Below are 20,289 nucleotides of genomic sequence, written 5' to 3' on the forward strand. Positions count from 1 at the left end.
TGGGGTCAACATCTCAACTCGAAATGTAAAGGAACTCTAGTGTCTACATATTACAAGTACTGACGGATTTATTACTTCATCGCTCCAATTTATTTTATTTCAGTGTATAATGTATCTAGATCACTTAATTGTATGTGTTATATTGCTGCTGTGTCGAATGCTAGCTGGTGCGATGTCAGTGACAAATCCTGGAAGAAATGAGAATCTCACGCTCAAACTGGTTTGAAGGCCATTGAAATCAGTCCTGCTACATAAAGGGTACCGACACGAAGTGTCCATACTGTATAATTATCTATATTCGGATATCCCTTAGTATCATCTCCTCTACTGCTAACAATGCCATATCAGCAAATCTCATATTTATTCTTATTCTTCTTACTATCAGTCCTCCCATGTTCAGAAAAGAGTTATTTAAACGCAGGTTAAACTATTACAAAATGTTTACACAGAATTTCTTACCAAGTCAATTCTAGTTGTAATCTGGTTAGATACAAGCAGCATAATACTGAAAGTGATTCTACTCAATTTCTGAGCTAGTTAGACATGATGGATGAACATCCTCCCTTCCTGCAAAATATACGAGGAGAAAATAGATTTATGACAAAAGATTAAATGAACTTTCATGTTCCTTGCACAATGTATTTTAAAAGCATTTCTGTTCTCGTTGTCGTTGTCGTTTTCCTTCCTGGTTTATTGTGGCCCTAAGAGTTTTATCCTACAAGACAGAGAAAAATTACCAAACCTTTTCATCAGTATTTTTGAAAACACATTTAAAATAATTTTCCAAGAAAAGAAAAACATCTTTCAGAAATATCAGACTTAAGAGGCTACTCGCCCATAGCTGTTAACGGCTTTTAAGACTACCCGACCTTATCCACAAAAAACTCATTCCAAAGGTTTCTCGCCTATGTGCATACGCAGATGTGCTTTCAGAACACCTGAGATATAGATACATTTACCACAAATATCACATTTGAAAGGTGCAATCTCCGTATGCAGGCGTTTAAGGATGTTACTTCACCCGACTTCGAGTAACACTTACTACAAAAAAGGCATTTGAAAGGTTTCGTGCCAGACTACACAAGTTCATTGCCTTTCAGGTAAAGCTACTGCGAAAAATACTTACCATAAAAATCACATTAGTGAAGTTTCTCTCCAGTATGCTGGCGTTCATGGACTTTTAGGTGATATGATTGCGAGAAACACTTACCACAAACATCACATTTAAAAGGTTTCTCGTCAGAGTGTAAACGTTTATGAACTTTTAGGCTAGATGACTGCGACAAACACTTACCACAAACATCACATTGGAAAGTTTTCTGACCAGAGTGAACTCGTTCATGATCTTTTAGAGTACTCGACCTTGAGAAACACTTACCACAAAGATCACATTTGAAAGGTTTCTCGCCAGAGTGCACACGTTCATGGCGTTTTAGGCCACTCGACAGCGAAAAATATTTACCACAAACATCACATTTGAAAGGTTTTTCCCCAGAGTGCACACGCTCATGGCATTTTAGTTCACTCGGCCGTGAGAAAGAATTATCACAAACGTCACATTTGAAAGGTTTCAGGCCAGAGTGCAGACGTTCATGGCGCTTAAGGTAACTCGATTCCGAGAAACACTTACCACAAAGCTCACACTTGAAAGGTTTCTCGCCAGAGTGCACACGTACATGGCGTGTAAAGGCACCCCTCTCCGAATAACACTTACCACAAACATCACAACTGAAAGGTCTCTCGCCTGTGTGCTGCCGTTCGTGGATTCTTAGGTTAGTTGAATACGAGAAACACTTACCACAAGTATTACACTTCAAAGGTTTCTCGCTAAAGTGATCACGTACATGGCGTTTAAGGACACCAGTCTCCGAAAAACACTTACCACAAATATCACATTTGAAAGGTCTATCGCCTGTGTGCCGCCGTTCGTGGATTCTTAGAAGAATTAAATACGAGAAACACTTACCACAAACATCACACCTGAAAGGTTTCTCGCTAGAGTGCTCAAGTACATGGCGTTTAAGGTCACCCGTCTGCGAAAAACGCTTACCACAAACATCACATTTGAAAGGACTGTCGCCAAAGTGCAGACGTACATGGGCTTTTAGAGAACCCAACTGCGAGAAAGACTTGCCACACATATTACATTTGAAAGGTTCTTCCCCAGAGTGCACACGTTCATGGCATATTAAGGCACTCGACCGCGAGAAACAATTACCACAAACATCACATCTGAAAGGTTTCTGGCCAGAGTGCACACGCTCATGGCGCTTAAGGTAACTCGAATCCGAGAAACACTTACCACAGACATCACACTTAAAAGGTTTCTCGCCAGAGTGCAAACGTACATGGCGTGTAAGGGCACTTGTCACCGAGAAACACTTACCACAAACATCACATTTGAAAGGTCTCTCGCCAGAGTGCACTCGTACATGGCGTGTGAGGGCACCCGTCTCCAAGAAACACTTACCACAAACATCACATTTGAAAGGTCTCTCGCCAGAGTGGACACGTACATGGGATTTTAGGTTACCCAATCGCGAGAAAGACTTACCACAAATATCACATTTGAAAGGTTTTTCCCCAGAGTGCACACGTTCATGGCATTTTAGGAGACTCGGCCGCGAAAAACAATTACCACAAACGTCACATTTGAAAGGTTTCTGGCCAGAGTGCATACGCTCATGGCGCTTAAGGTAACTCGGTTCAACTTGACACTTGAAACGGTTTTCCTCGGTGATCGGACTTACATGAGTTTTTAGGCTTTTCGAGTTTGACAGAGTCTTATCACAAACTTCGCTTTTGGAAGGTTTCTTCCTTACGTCCATAGATGAACGACTGTTCAGATTTTTTGCAATCGAGGAACATATTTTAGACAATTGTAATTCCAACTGCTTCTCATCTTCACGAGTCCGCTCAGGTTTTCCCGAGGAACTCCACTTCCTAGGAATCTCGTTCTCTTCGAGAGGAAGACTGGCCAATTCTGTTGGTACATTCGACTCATTCCTAGCTGCAATCCTGAAGTAAATATACTATCAGTCTATAAAACATTCACAAGAATACAATTCATTATTGAATATTCAAATCAAAACAAACCTATTTCATGAGGGGTACATTACAATTAGAGATACATGCTCATATATAATTTATGAGTAATGGTGCAAGTATCAAAACTGACTAAAGAATTTGGACTTCTGTACAATAAATTTCATAAGGATTACACCACGCTAGTCAACTCTCAGTTACTTTTCATTTTTAATGAGCCTCTCTGTCCACAGTCACATGACTTTGTTTTACTCTTTTTCGACTCGAGCATGCTATTTTATTCGACTGTTTCGTAATTTGAGACTACACATGTGTTATAACCTTTTCTATCTTTTATTTCTGTGATACCTAAAATCTTTATAGTTTTTAATTTTGTCACTTTAAAATTAGAGAAAACTGCAGTGGAACATTACTGATTCCATTTCGCAGTAAGCGTCATCATGAGAAAATCTGATTGGTATTATCTCTAACTTGGTATTTATTGTCTTGCGAAATTTAACTAGTAACAATTCCAATCATTTTTAAATGTTGAGTAGAACTACTATCAAGAGCACTACCTACAAACATTTGAAGTAAATTGGAATTATTTCTTCGCCATTTTGTCCAGTATGCAGTACATAATTTCCTTGGCAATTACAAAGACTTCAATTATAAAGAAACTGTAGAAATTCAGTTGAAGAGTTTCAATTTCCTAGGCTGCAATACGAGTGTATGCTTGTCCATCTGAATTATTTTGTTGAAAATCTAGGCACTTTTAATGAAGAATATGAAGGAAGGTTTGAACAGTACTTATGGAAACCAGACAGTTCTCGCACACTACACTCACCTTTCGGCGAGAACCTCGTTGTCGTCTGGCGTCACATCCACTCTAGGCTCCTCATTGAAGTCACTGTGCGCTTCCTACAAAAACAGAGCAAATAAAAAAGAAGATGGCTTAATTTACATTAGCAAAAGGACATCGATTTTAGATGCCATACAAATGTATAAAAGATATGGGGAAGATATTTCATGGGGCACATCTTTTCCTTGTAGAACAGTGTTTTCAATATTTTTCAAGAAGTTGCACACAAAGGTGTACCAGTAGTTTAAAATGCTGTGTAATCTGTTGTTACCAAGTTGGAGGGGAATTTCGAGGGTTTTAGGAGGAAATGACTATACTATGAGGTCTTGGCGTAGAACTATACAGCGAGTTTACTCCGGCGAATTCCTGGATACGACATCGTGAATGCCTAACCTCTAGCGAGTGGCGCGAAGCTATTAAAATGATTGCACACGTGTTTTCCGGACATCCTCTGTCGGCGATGCCACAGAGAGCCAGAAACACTTGCACATGTCCTGGGCTCTTGTCCGCACGGTGAAGTACTCCGTAACTCACGACACCATAGAATTCGTTCTATGATCGCCGAACAGTTTAGATCAATAAATTTTCAAGTGTTCGAAGAAGTTCACGGACTGGCAGACAATGGCAGTACAAGAAGAATAGACATGATTGCCATCCCGCCAAATAACAACAACGGCTACATCATCGATCCCACCGTTAGATTTGAAAAACAAAAGAGCCAACCTGAAGATGTAAATAGGGAAAAAAACAACATCTATGTACGTACCGTTCCATATTTCATTGACAAATACGGTCTACAACAAATTGAAGAAATAGGCCTTATGGTTGGAGCGTGCGGAACTATTCCCGGTTTCTTCTTCCAGACCTGGCAACGTTTCGGCCTACAGAGGAAGGCAATTGATGACATCGTTCTTGCAGCTCTGAGAGGATCAGTATTTATACTCCGCAACCATCTCTACGGTCAACAATGGTCTTCAACTAATTAATTAGTAGCTACTTATTTATTCAGTCATTTCTTGTCGTGGTTGTAAGACACCCTTCAACTTAAACATATATATATATTATTTATACTTCCAACTGCCTATTGCACAATATGCTCTGTCTCTGTGGCAGCCTGTTAATACAGGGAGATGTTATCTTTTCGATAAATAAATAAAAAAAAAAAAACAAATAAATGAGGTATATCAGTATGCATTAATATATTAAATATCATATTTTCAATTTTACATGAATTATTTATGAGTCAACATACGGGGGAATGAAAATATGATGAATGGTGAAAAGGCACATGTTGCAAAAGACGAGGAGAAGAGAAACAAAATACACATTAATCACAAATTCAAGTAACACAATTTTTTAATTTTTATTTAATGTTTATGATAGCTATTGAAAATGTAACGACAGAAAATTATTACAGTGGAATAGGGATATGCTATGCGAAGTTTTACCGTCAGATGGCAGGAGCGTTCCATGTGGCGCAACATGTTGCAGGGCTATGTATTGTCATATGCTACAGTTGATTACGTTTTCCCGCCTGTTGGTTTTCTGTGCGTGTCAAAATTATATTTACAGTTATTTTGTATAACCTAGTACAATTTAATATAATTCAATATTTTCTTACCTCATAATTTAATTTAATTTACAATAAATAATAACGTAAACCTGTATAATATTGAGCGATTCCCCGAGATGGGTGGGGAAATCTGCAGTATGCAGAATATAAATACGAGTAAATTGAATGTTCATGAACCTAAACGACAACTTGGAGAACAATATGCACGAATAAAAAAAAATAGGAAATATGTCGAAAGTGAATATTGACCTCTTTAATAATTAGTATTTAAGAACCGTACGCTAAAAACAGGATATGCAGCCACCAATGTGTTTTTCTTTTTCATAGGGAAGAGACTATAGAGATTGAATTCCTTGTATTTTTTTTTTTTTGTAGTTGCAGAAAGATTAAATGAAATTTTTAATAGGATGATATAATATGATCGCAATGGTATCACGATTAGTAGTGTGTTTTGTAGGTTAAGGACATGCAGTTTTGAATATTGTGTGGGATGATTTTGAAAATTTGAACTTAAAACATGACTTTAATAATTAGGGTATAGTACACTAAAAACATTATTCACGAAATGGATTTCACTAGTGATCGTCCTGGATAATAAACATTCCAGTTTATCGAGAGTTTACTGCAGGCATAAAATTCGGAGACTCCTACAACTACCGCATATAATCTAAGATAACATAGCTCGCTGTCGAGGTTGCATGTTTTTATTGATTTTTCTTTCTCCTCTTCCAAAATGAAATTGTAGTCAACAAATCCTTACTTGAAGTAGTTACTTTTATTTAATAGCTAACACTTTCGAGACGTAATTTAATTACTTGTATTTTTTAAGGTTTGAAGCATAGCCTATATTCAGAACATTTCCGGACCTCATTGAAGACAAAAAGCTTTCCCTAGTTTTTACATATAGGAACATAACAAAAAATTACCATTTTTAGTTGTTTTTAAGAGTATTTAATATACTAATACACTACGTATATCCTCAATGTTTATACACCGAAAAACATGTGCACACGCAAAGCGCATCCCTTATAGTACACGTGCGCTATCTGTTGGTACTAGTTCAGGATGTTAAAATGTTATGTTTTATTTAACGACGCTCGCAACCGGAGAGGTTATATCAGCGTCGCCGGATGTGCCGGAATTTTGTCCCACAGGAGTTCTTTTACATGCCAGTAAATCTACTGACACGAGCCTGTCGCATTTAAGCACACTTAAATGCCATCGACCTGGCCCGGGATCGAACCCGCAACCTTGGGCATAGAAGGCCAGCGCTATACCAACTTGCCAACCAGTTCGACACTAGTTCAGGATATCCCTATACTAGTGTGATCATTATGCGTGTTCCTTTTATTTCTTATTTAGGAAATTTGAAAACATGCAATATCATTACATGTGTTAGTAAGGTATTTAATGCACTAAACATTTTCTTTCATAAATCCAAGTAAAATACGATATATTTTAAGATTGGCACGATATTTTAATTATACTGAACTGCCTACCCTAGATGCGCGTCAGTCATTCCCCTACCTCCTCGTACACCTACATTGTGTTTACTGAAGGCTGAGTTGAGCAACATTCAGTATTCTGCCGCACACCAGCGGATCTTTCGAGTGTGCCGTGGCAAACTGGAGCAAAATGGCTGTTATAGAGTAACTATTTAACTACAGTCTTACTAATAAACCGTGTATAGTTTTTCTACCAGACTTATGCAGAGTTGAGACAGAAAACGTTACTAATAAACCATGCATAAGCAATGGATGTATAAACAGGCTGTAACCATACAATGGGAATTGCTTTGCATTAGTTATATACACAAAACCCCTTGGTTAAGCGTTGTATATAAAGAAAAAATGGCCGCCCCTCTAATAGCTGTTCGTATCGACTGTCATTTTATTATGATGGTTGCCTTGTAACCACAGAACAACAAACCAAAGAGCACTCTTTGACCAAAATATAGTGAGGTAATCGATCAGAGCCAGTTGTACTATCGATACTTAACACGCCATACTAGAGCACTCTACCGGATGCAATAGAGAACCTCAGATATTCTATTACCTTTCGTAACGAAGTAATGACGAAACTATGACGTAGCTGTGTAACAGTTATACTCTTATACACGACGTATGTAGTGATTATTAGTAAGGAATTTATACACAGATTATAAACGAGCTACTCATTGTATAAGTATAGACAGTTAAACGTCTGTATATAGAGTTTTTATTAGTAAGACCGCTACTGTATAATAGCAGAAATTATCTATGACCGAATAATTCAATTTCAAGTCACGAATTTGGTGGATTTTGTAAATGGTTTATTTTACGACACTTTATCAACTGCAATGGTTATCTAATGTCTTAGTGAAATGAACATGATAATACCGGCGAAATGAATCAAAGGTCCATCATCGGAAGTAACCCAGCACTTCGTCTTAATGGTGTAAGAAATAACACCAGAAAAAACTTCAAACAGGTAACTTGTCTCAACGAGTATCAGGACACCGGTGCGCAGATTTTACAGTGAGACTTGGTAATCATAACACATCTTTGGACAAAAATTCCTACAATTCCCCTTTTTAGTGACAATGTCCAATACTATGTCATCATAGAGCTTCATACTTTTATATTACCAGGTATATACTGGTCTGGTTCAGAAAATTCGTTCAACCATTTCGTGAAATTTATAACTTTCCCGAGGATTCTAAGTTGCTATCTACTCATAACAAATACAAAAAAATTCAAACTCATTATTTTTATATCTATTCATTTTAAAATTGGTATATTGATGTTTCTAATTTTACGTTTATCTACCTGTTTTAAAATTAAATGCACTTCACCGACAGAATAAGAATAAATAAAATAAACAATAGTTCCATGCACGATGTATTTGCATGTATGTACCAGAACACACTGTAGAATTTAGAATCTATTCTAGAATCCACTCAAAATCAGCTACATATTTTATCGTAAAGTTACAAAATATTTTCTCTCTACTGGTAAGATAATGTTGTTGATTTCTAATGCCAGGCGTTTGACAATAAAGTAATTTGACCTCTTGCACTCCAATATTTTTCAAAGATATTATCATGGTCAGCCACTGAAGCACAGATTTTTGAGGTGTTGCGAATCCATTTCTTGATTTGAGTTGCACAATGGGCAGTTAGGGGACTGATATATTCAAATTCTATGCAGGTGTTTGGCCAAACAGTCATGGCCTGTTACCAATCTAAATGCAGCTACAGACGATTTTCGTGGTAAATCGGGAATTAACTATGAATTATGATGCAGAGAGTTGCAATTTTGCCCTTCAGATTGTGTTAGCAAATTTTGTTTGCTGAAATCTAAATATGTAGATTTAATAAATCTTTTCACAGAGTAATACGTAGATTTAGTAACAGGTCTGTAAGTAGCAGTGCTGCCCTTCTTTGCTAGTTCATCCACATTCTCGTTTCCCATGATTCCACAATGGTATGATAATGTTCTACAAAGGAAATATATTGGAAAATACACAAATATTTAAAAACAAGAGGTGATAAACAGATGAAGCCAGGTGACAATGTTTGTAGACAACTCTAAAGCAAAATCAATTGTTTGGAAACAGTAAACAGTGTTAAGAATTTTAGACAAAGATACAGAGAAGACAAAAAGAAGTAGTGCTCTTAAGAAAAATATTTTTTCAAACATACTATGGCAGACGTCTCAATAGGGCCTCCTCAGAGCACTTCCTCCACTCTCTATTTTTTTTATGTAAGAGTGAAACAAGATGCTGGAGCAATTCGTGTATCTCCGGATGACGTCATTGATCACGTCGTTTGAATAGATATCTGCAACTGCTGCGATGTTGTCTCCATCTCCGAGGATAGAATGTCCTTACTACCGCAAATGTATGAAGAAATAAAAGCTTTCATAGGGAAAGCGAAATTGTGGGAGTCGCAAGTTTCAGTGGATAACTGTTAGCACTTTATTAATTTAAAATAAATCCATAATAAAACTGTTACCTAATTTGAATCAAGACCAGTAACAAATATAATGAAGTACTGAAGGACTTGATAAAAGAATTTGAGACCAGATTTAAGATTTGAATAATTCTAATTTAAAGTAATTGTGAATTTCTAAGATATTTTGGTTATTGTTAATTATTGGAAATATTACGAAACATGTTATTTAACTATTATTGTAATTAATATCGACGTATCCTAAGAATACGTACCTTAACAACAAACAAGTTTAATTGTAATTTAATTATTATTGTATAATTGAATTTTATTTTATTAAATATAGTATAAACTTAAAACAAAGAGAGATACCAAAAACCATTTACTAGAAATGAAGTATTGTTGTCGTCTAGTCAACAGTCCGAAGACAGGTCTGAACCTCACAAATGATACCAACAAGGCACCACTTATGAGTCAACTAGGCCAGAAGATAATGGGGTATGGTGGCCAATTCCTTGTACCGAAATAATTACGTAACATGTATGGCTCTTCATGCTTCAGATGTCTTCTTCTTACTCATTAATACATAACTAAAAAATAAATTTATTTATTTATTATTATTATTATTATTATTATTATTATTATTATTATTATTATTATTATTATTATTACTACCGCAAACTACTTGCGAAATTTTATTCCTTCCTACAACTGTCTATTGTGACAGTACAACTCAAAAGTGCAGCTTTGTGGCATTTCTCCCGTGAAAGTTACAACTTAGCTCACTCATGCTTGTGACATGAATCAACGACCGGCTATCTTCGGGTATTGCGCTTATCTCTTCAGCTGACTACGCAATCGCACCTCCTCATACTCATCCTCTTTCACAATAGCCCTGCCAAGACTCTGGAATTCGTTACCTGCTAGCATCAGGGACTGTCGAAATAAAATTGAATTCAAACGCAAACTTACTAGGCACTTGGTCAATAATTGAGACTCGTTCAGACGTGGTTTCTTGTAAATAGTTCTCTTAATCTATCACAAAATATTTCAATATCCGGTAATTTCATTACTATAGATTTTTGTTATTGTAGGTTTAATTTGTAATTCAGTAAATACAAAAATATTCTTTGTTCTTAACTTCTATTATAAAATGTCTAACCTTCATTAATCAGGTAATCTTGTCGTACTTTAATTTTTATTGTAATTGTAATTGTAAATTTAATGTTAATTGTAATTTTATTGTTCATATTATAGTTGTAATCCCCTGGTAGAGGGATAGAGAAGGGCTGGCGGCCTTATCTCTACCAGGTTAAATAAATAAATACTACTACTACTACTCCAGGTTCCTTAAAATCCAGTAAGTAAGTAAGTACTACTACTACTATCTACATTTGATCTCTGCAACAACTTTTATGCGTTGGCCTTGAGACGCTTGCACTATGGGAATGTATTGCTTGGCAACAATTAAAAGTAAGCGTAAACAAGCAATTTCCTTTTCATATTTAAAACACAAACCGAGATAACACTCCAGATTACTTCTCTGCAACCTGATATAACTTGTAATAAAAGAGTGATAAGTGTTTTTGTCTCTATTATAGAATAAAAGCCACTACAAGTACTGTAAAGAGGTACTGTCTGTTACAATCAAAATACAAGATAAACACTGGAAGAACACGAACACAAAACGCATTCCTTGTGCTCCACTCACCTCAGGTTCATGTTTCAACAAAGGGAACGAAATTGGCACGGGACCTTCAAGATTTATCTCAGTTGTGTGATCTTGGCTCTGGTCCTCATAGTCCTCCTTTATATCAGTCACATGCTGATCCCAAAGATTCCACTCCTGTGGTACAGAGAGCTATCTTAAATGAACAATTTATTACAGTGTTAGAACCAGTGGCTTACGGTGCTATATCTCGATGGGGTACAGGTCAGAAATAATAATAATAATAATAATAATAATAATAATAATAATAATAATAATAATAATAATCTATATTATGATTTAGCAACATTACCAATTCCTTTTTCTTTCCTTCCTTTACAACTTAATCAGAAAAAGAATATGTTAATATGAAACAAATTAATGCTATTATATCGATATTATTATTAGGACTAAATATATAATACCTTTAACTAAAAATAAATAAACCTAAATTAAACCTACAATTCACCGCTTGACGAGTACGTAGTTAACCATTTCACAGAATTATAGTAACTACTTTGAAAATGTCTTGTATAAGGTTTTGTTTTAATTTAATTTCTGCAAGGAGAGGAGTAGGTTTTCCATTCAAAATAACCGCGCTTTTCTCAGCAAAACTAAACGCTCTCGACTTCAGCTGATGGATAACACAATACTCGCTATCTTGGTTCGCATCAGGGCGCTCGCGCTGGGTCTCGTTGAAGTTGGAACAGTCAGGAGTCACCTGTTCCATTGTCATTATTTCGTTAGATTTAACTCAGGCCGTGAATGCGTAAATCGTACGTATTTTTTTAAGAACTACTGTATAACTTCACACACAATATTATGTAACACGAAAAACTCTACGAACTTGTTTTCCGAATTATCACTATATAAATAAACTAGCGTGATGAAACAGTATATTCCACACTCCTCAATACTCCGCGAGGGAAGAGGTAACTTCTACAGCTTCCAGCGATACTCGCGTAAGTTCGTGTCCGTTCGAGCCTGCTTCGGAGAAAACATTGCTTGAGACTCCCACTCACATCACCACAGCAGACGAGAAGGGTCGAGTCATTTTCACTTCACTGCAATAAACCTGCTAACGACAGCTGTTTTCGCAAGAAGGCCTGTCCTTTATAATGAAATATATTTCACAATCTCAGTTAAGGGGGCAGGGAGGAAGGGAACAGCCTGTTCCCTCTGTTCCATGAAGGAACCGCCACTGGTTAGAACACGACCTATACTGTTTTCGCTGTAAGAAAAATCCTAATGTAAACATAAGCACGTTGCTGTCATACCCGTAATTGGCTCCCAGTCGGAACACTCACATGATGCAGGAAAATATAGTTCGTGTTTGGAGACCATAATCTTGTATTATTTGAAATTAAAAATTTGAATTATAGTTGCTAAATATGATGAAACATGTAACTTCACTCATATGTGAAACGATATGTAAAAGAAAAGCTACATTTATATTTTGTTTGGTATTATGAACGCAGATGAATACCAACAGTAATACCGAGGTAGTCTGTTCTTGTAACAAGCTGGCGTCACTTGAGCTCCTAGTTGTTCACGTGGTACGTGGTACTGAAGTATGGCGTCTGCATCCTCGGTGTGTGTGGTTATTAAACATAAGAGTGGAAACCCTCTCAAAAGCGGAAAAAGATAGTCTTTCTATATAATAAGTGAGTTGAATCCAACGTTTCCATTCAGAGCAAGTCAGTCAGACCGCATGTTCCAGCTGGAAGGGATAACTGACGCTGTTGTGGACCGTCTCGTCATAAATCCTGCCGACGATAGTTCTGATGGCTCTGATTTGGAAGGAATAACTCCTTTGTCCGGCAGTGATTTACCTTAAGTTTAAAATAACTAATTATAAAGTAAATGTTTCCTAAGCAAACGAATGCATAGTAGTGAGGTTAGGCTTACATGACGAGTAACGGGAAATGTTTAACATGAAACAGAATGTACAACAGGAGGCGGGAACACGTACTGAGAATCTATGGCGCCAAACAGCGGCCAATGAAGCCCCACTTCAGTCACGTGCTATTGTTTAAATTAGGATTTTTCTTACAGCAAAAAGATTATATATTGTTATAAGCTGCTCTCTATTTGTTGATATGTCTCAGGATGATCAAAACCCACAACACGTGCTTTACATTATGACGAATAGAATCAGGATTCATATCAAAATGTATATTGTACCACTATCCAGCTAAATTAAAGCAGACGCTTGTACAGACTCTTATTATGCCTCATTTCGATTATTGCGACACTTTATTAAGTGATCTCAGGGTGGATTTATCCCAGAAACTGCAACGTGTTCATAATGCGTGTGTTCGTTTCATTTGTAATGTCCGCTACTACGATCACATTTAGCCTTCTTTCGATAAATGATTGTGGCTCAGGTTAAATGAGAAGAGAAAGTTACATTCCCTTTCTCTCTTATACCGAATTTTGCACACCTCTACTCCCTCCTACTTATCTGTCCAATTCCACACACAGTCTTTCTCGCTATCATAAATTAAATACTCGGTCACAATATAACACACTAGAAATACCACTCCACATATCATCTCTTTATTCTTCATTTTTCACTGTTGCTACTTCTCGTCACTGGAATTTTCTACCGCCTGAAGTCAAGGGCTGCCGAACTTTAATTTCCTTTAAATGTAAATTAGAAAAATATCTTATGATGAGTTGCCAGACCTAATGCGTTGTAAATATTTAATGGAATGTGCTCCAGTGTATTTATTTTTATTTCATTTTTTTTTGTTTCCTATTTTTATCATCTAAATCGTGTTTATTTATCACTTAACGCCAATATGTATCAAACTGTATTGTTTTTTTATTATTAACCTATTTTTTGTTTACAGTTTAGTCAATTGTCGGTTTCTGGTTTAATTATGTAAATCCTACTTAATTGTAATCTAATACTAACATGTATACTAATGTGTTTATTTTTATTTTTACTGTGTACATTTTCTGTCACTCGTATTTGATTCTAAGGACGTTAATATGTATTCCACTATGTTTATTTTTATTTTATGAGGTAAATTTTTATGTAACTACCTCTTTTGATCTCATTATGTACCTAAATTGTATCAGTATGTAAATACTTAATTCCGATCCAGTTTTATGTTCAACTATGTAAGCAAGTTTTAATCCGGGTTGAGTGTAAGAGAAGGCCTTACAGCCTTAACTCTGACAGGTTAAATAAAGCCATTATTATTATTATTATTATTATTATTATTATTATTATTGTTATTATTATTATTATTAGTATTATTATTGTTATTATTATTATTATTATTATCAATGCAAAAACATTTTTCAAGTGCAGTTTCAATTAATTAAGAGTTTTTACTTCATTTATTTGACGACGCTGCAACAACTACTAGATTATTTAGCATCGATGGGATTGGTGATAGCGAGATGGTATTTAGCGACATGAGGCCGAGGATTCGCCACAGATTACGTAACATTCACATTATGATGTTTCTAATTTTACGTTTCTCTACCTGTATTAAAATTAAATGCACTTCACTGACAGAATAAGAGTAAATCAAATAAACAATAGTTTCATGCATGCTGTACTTGCACGTATCTATCAGAACACATTGCAGAATTTAGAATCTATTCTGAAATCCACTCAAAATCAGCTACATATTTTATCGCAAAGTTACAAAATATCTTTTCTCTACTGGTAAGATAATGTGCTACAAAGGATATATTGGAAATACGTAAATATTTAAAAACAAGAAGTGATAAACACATGAAGCCAGGTGACAATTTTGTAGACAACTCTAAAGCTAAATAAATTCTTTAGAACCGGTAAAAAGTATTAAGAATTTTAGACAAAGATACAGAGAAGACAAAAGGAAGTCGTGCCCCTAAGAACAACATTTTATCAAACACACTATGGGAATGTGTTGCTCGGCAACAATTAAAAGTAAGCGAAACAAGCCATTTCCTTTTCGTATTTAAAGCGAGTTAACACTCCAAAATTACTTCTCTGCAACCTGACATAACTTGTAATAAAATAGAGTGATAAGTGTTTTTATCCATGACCATAACGAAAAACATGCCTTTACTAAATACTTTTGCGTTTGTAATGTAGGCTTTTATTCAACATTACTTTATTCCACTAGTGAGATAAAGACTTTACCTCACAGTTTGAACTTTATCTCACAGTTCATTAGTATTTTCCTAGTACCCGGACAAACATGTATACTTTTCCATTCAACTATTACTCAAGAAGTTAATATATTAGTTACTAGATGTCACTACCTCTACTTCTTTATTACCATTTTTTAAATATACATACACTCAATCTCCTTCTCTTTTCTCTATCTACTACGTCGTAATTTATGCATTGCATCCATATCATCTAATATTAATTTTTTGTTTTTAATTTGTAATAATTTACTTTTTGGAAAGCGAGAAGACTTGAACCTGCGACGTTGGGTTTATAGAATTTTATAATTTTATAACAGGCGTTAGTCAACTGAGCTAAACAGACACAATGATTAATTATGTTTTAATATTCCTCTTAAGTTTACAGAAGTAAAACGTGAAATTATTTTAATCACATTAGTCCCGTGAACACTTCTAAATAATCCCTGAAATTTCAAAACGATGAAAATACACGTTTAAAATGAAAAAATATATATTAAAAGTATATAATTAATTATAATTTGTTATTTATCCGACGCCTTAGATACCATTCTTCACTAATCATGGCCTCCTACATCATGACCTACCTAGTACACGTATCGATTCTAAAATCCATGCCATGATGTGATTATATGAGGAATTATTTTCAACATATTTTCTTTTATAAAACATAATTTTTCGTTATGGTCATGGATAAAATTACGTATGGTACTTGTGAGCGTGATCTTTATTGCGCTCGTGTAATTTAAGCACTTGGCTGACGCCTCGTGCTTAAATCTTTCCACACGCGCAATAAAGATGCACTTACCTCACAAGTACAGAATAAAAATAATAAATAGAGATGAGATTTTTCTGCCACTATCACAGACTGAAAGGCGCTATAAGTACCGTTGTAAAGAGGTAGTAATCAAAATACAAGATAAACACTGGAAGAACAGACATGTATTTCTTGTACTCCACTCACCTCCGGTTCACGTTTCACCACAGGGAAGGAAAATGGCACCGGATCTTCCTCAAATTTTATCTCAGTTTTGAGATCTTGCCTGTGGTCCTCATATTCCTCCTTTATATAAGTCACATGATGATCCCCAAGAATCCGTTCCTGCAGTACAAAGAGGCATCTTAAATGAGCAGTTTCTTACAGGGTGTCAGAAGACGACTTCTATTGTTACAAGCTGCTCTCCATGTGTTGATATGCCTCAGCCGGATCACAACTCATAGCAAGTGTTTACACTATGACGAAGAGGGTCGGATTTCACATCAAAATGTATATAATATATGTAAAAACATTTCTCAAGTGCAGATGATTTCTTCGAAATCACAGACGTCATAACAAAGCAAAACTATTTCACGCACAACAACAAATACTACACCCAAACAGAAGAATTGCCAATGGGATCACCCATATCCAGCATACTAGCAGAGATATTTTTACACAACATAGAACAAACATACATACTCAACAATGAACACAACAAATATGCAGACAACATAGTATACTGGCACAGATACGTAGACGACGTACTCATACTATACAAAGGAAACAAAAGACAAATACACAAACTAAACCAATACATAAACAAATTACACCCAAAACTTCAATACACACTAGAACTTGAAAACAACAACTCCATAAATTTCCTAGACATCACAATAACAAAAATTGACAACAAACACACCTTCAAAATATACAGAAAACCAACTACCACCACCACCACCACATACATACACAACACATCTAACCACCTCACACAACACAAACATGCTGCATTCAGGACAATGGTACACAGATTACTCAACATACCCATGAGCCAACAACACTACAATGAAGAAGTGAACACAATCAAATACATAGCACAAGAAAACGGTTACAACCCAAACATAATAGACAACATCATAACAAGACAAAACAAAAAACTTAACAATCACAAAAACACGCAAAACACAACACAAACACAAGAACACAAGAAATACATCACACTAACATATGAAAACAAAAGCACACATAAGATCGCATCTTCGTTCAGAAAGCAGAAATACAACATAGCATACAGAACAGAAAACAGACTACAAAGACATCTCAACACACAAAAAACACAAATAAATACAACCACACAGGCGTATACAAACTCACATGTAATAGTTGCGACAAGTTCTACATTGGACAGACAGGCACATCATTCCAAACACGCTACAAACAACACGTTAAAGCAATAACCATTGGACACAATACAGCTACATACGCCGATCACATAATCAATGCTAACCATACATACAATAACATAAATGCGGACATGGAAATCCTACATATACAACCCAAGAACCAAAAACTCAACACACTAGAACAATACGAAATATACAAACACACTTAAACACGCCCCGATCAAATTCTCAACACACAGATCAATTTCAGTACACACACACAAACACATTCACTATTTGACTCCATTTTTCAACACCTTTCAACAATCAAACGCACCCACATAACAGGCAGAGAAGTTCGAGATGACGCCGGGATCTAGTAGGCTCTGAGAATGGTGTGATGAAGCACCGAAACAGCTGTAAGCCGTACAAACTTACATAATTAACACGAGTAAGTCTGCTAGTTAATCAATTACTTAAGTGCTTTTACTTGAGTTATTTTACGACGCTGCAATAACTACTAGATTATTTAGCATCGATGGGATTGGTGATAACGAGATGGTATTTGGCGACATGAGGCCGAGGAATCGCCACAGATTACGTGGCATTCATATTATGGTTCGGGAAAACCTCGGAAAAAACCCAACCAGGGAATCAACTGAAGCAGGAATAGAACCCGTGTATGAGTGCAACTCCGGATCAGCAGGCAACCACCTTAGCCTCCTCAGTCACACGAGTGGCTTCAATGAAGTTCCCGGGGAAGAAAAACAATTTGTTAAAACAAGTATAAAACTATAAAAACACAAAACTTAAAGAAGAAATCTGGAGACAAATATCAGGTGATATGAAAATAATATTTTGATGAGCTTTAATAGTATAACACAACATTATATAACATTTGAAATTGTATCTATATGTTATAGCAGTTTGCAAAATTTTAATGAGAACATAGCAAAGAATCCGCTATAATATCATCAATTGCAAATGAGTGAGGTCCAGGGTTGCCAGATGCCCCGATTTGGCGGGACATGTCCCGATTTCCATATAAAAATCCCGAGTCCCACTTCGATTCGAAGCAGGACGCAAAAAGTCCCTCCTTCAGAAAATTAACATCACTTGTGTAATATTCTCATTACCTAGTAACTATTTTCTTCTAGGTCTAAAAAGTTACATTAAGTGTAAATTAATTTTCGTAACAATGTACATTTGCACATTGGAAAAAAAAGATGTTTAGGCAAGTGTCAGGTATGTGACAGAGAATTCAGTGGTGAATATGATATTATTTCTTAACATTTAAAAAGAGATGTTCATCAGAAATGCCTGGTACAGAAAATGTTGAAGGTCAGTGATAAATATGTATATAAACTCTTAAAATGTATACTGCATGTCAAATGGTGGTCGCAAAATAAATACGAATTAAAATGTCAATAAATTTTATGCCATTGTAAACAATTAATAATTTTTTTTTTTGTTTAATATTGGTCGACCAGCAAACTTGCTATACAGACCACTGTTAAATTATGGAATATCACATGCAGAATATCATGCTGAGGTTGGCTCTAAGGCTCCTCTAACTAATTTAAATTAATTAATTAATCATTTTTGTGAATTATGCGAATAAAAATATGATGATTATGAAGAGTCGTCAGTCTCGCTAAGAAGGATGTCTTGAGGAAGTTTCCTTTTAAGTCTAGATGGCTGACAAGATCTTGCTCCAATGTTATATGTCACAGCTCTAGGAACGCCAGGAAGTTTGTTGAAGAAAGATTTTGACATTGAATGGATGTACTGTTCTAGTGGAAGAATTCCCAATTCTTGATGCAGTTGTTGATTTCTTACAAACCAGGGGGCATTTTTTGCATTACGCAGGAACTTGTTCTGGAGATTTTATTTTATTGGGTTATTTTACGACGCTGTATCAACATCTAGGTTATTTAGCGTCTGAATGAAATGAAGGTGATAATGCCGGTGAGTCCGAGGTCCAGCACCGAAAGTTACCCAGCATTTGCTCATAATGAGTTGAGGGAAAACCCCAGAAAAAACCTCAACCAGGTAACTTGCCCCGACCGGGATTCGAACTCGGGCCACCTGGTTTCGTGGTCAGACGCGCTGACCGTTACTCCACAAGTGTGGACTGTTCTGGAGAACTTGTAGGCGATGCATGTGAGTGTTATTTGCAGTCCCCCACACTGGCCTGCATAAGTTAAAAGAGGTCGTACAAGCGAGGTGTAGAGAAGCATTGCACAATCCAATCCAATTTGTGAACGTCTATTAACCAAGAATTCTAGAAGAGGTTAGTATCACAATACGAGTTATATGTGCATTCCATGTAAGTTTCGTGTCTAATAATATTCCCAAATATTTTACAGCTTCTTGACTAGACAGCCATGTAACTAATTAATAAACATTGAAATTTAATGCATTTCGTGATATGTGATGCCATCTTTTGGAATTTGTACTTTACAATTATTAAAAACAAACAGCTTGGGACATACATGAGACAGAACTACTGTTAAGTCATTACCTTAATAATTAGGCATAACATATTATTGTCACAAGTCCTTCAGAAAGATGCGAGATGTGTAAGTACAAAGTAATAATTTAAGTTAGCCAGATAAATATTGTTTTTCACAGTACGATCTCTTATTAAAATTGAGATTCTTATTAGTTACTTCAACTGCACGCAGACGGATGATTTTTATTCCTTTTTTTTTTTTTTTTTTTTTTACAAAACGTAAGTGATGTACATAAAGAAGAAAGTATGCCCCTCCTCGGTGTATCTAAAATCTGGCAACCCTAGTGAAGTCCATTCACTTTAAATGCAACCCATACATAGCATCATCCAACTCCGAAATAAATGTCGAAACTTGCCATTATATTCGTGAGATAAAATG

General features: G+C 35.8%; 1 protein-coding gene across 2 annotated transcripts in view; it reads right to left on the minus strand.

The window, feature by feature from the left end:
• Positions 1-391: 391 nt before the first annotated feature.
• Positions 392-20,289, minus strand: part of LOC138692132 (zinc finger protein 665-like) — a 36,480-nt gene continuing 16,582 nt past the window's right edge. Inside the window, exons 3-6 of one of the 2 annotated variants that reach the window (XM_069815113.1) lie at positions 16,218-16,355; positions 11,102-11,236; positions 3,872-3,945; positions 392-3,018 (exon numbers count right to left, since the gene is read on the minus strand). In XM_069815113.1, the coding sequence (XP_069671214.1) occupies positions 1,140-3,018; positions 3,872-3,945; positions 11,102-11,236; positions 16,218-16,355 (2,226 nt within the window). In that variant the 3' untranslated portion in view covers positions 392-1,139. Of the gene's footprint in view, positions 3,041-3,871; positions 3,946-11,101; positions 11,237-16,217; positions 16,356-20,289 lie in introns of both variants that reach the window. The other variant, XM_069815114.1, reaches the window with a different exon arrangement.

Source organism: Periplaneta americana, chromosome 16 (genome assembly GCF_040183065.1).
Source record: "Periplaneta americana isolate PAMFEO1 chromosome 16, P.americana_PAMFEO1_priV1, whole genome shotgun sequence".
In the NCBI taxonomy this organism is placed as follows: domain Eukaryota; kingdom Metazoa; phylum Arthropoda; class Insecta; order Blattodea; family Blattidae; genus Periplaneta; species Periplaneta americana.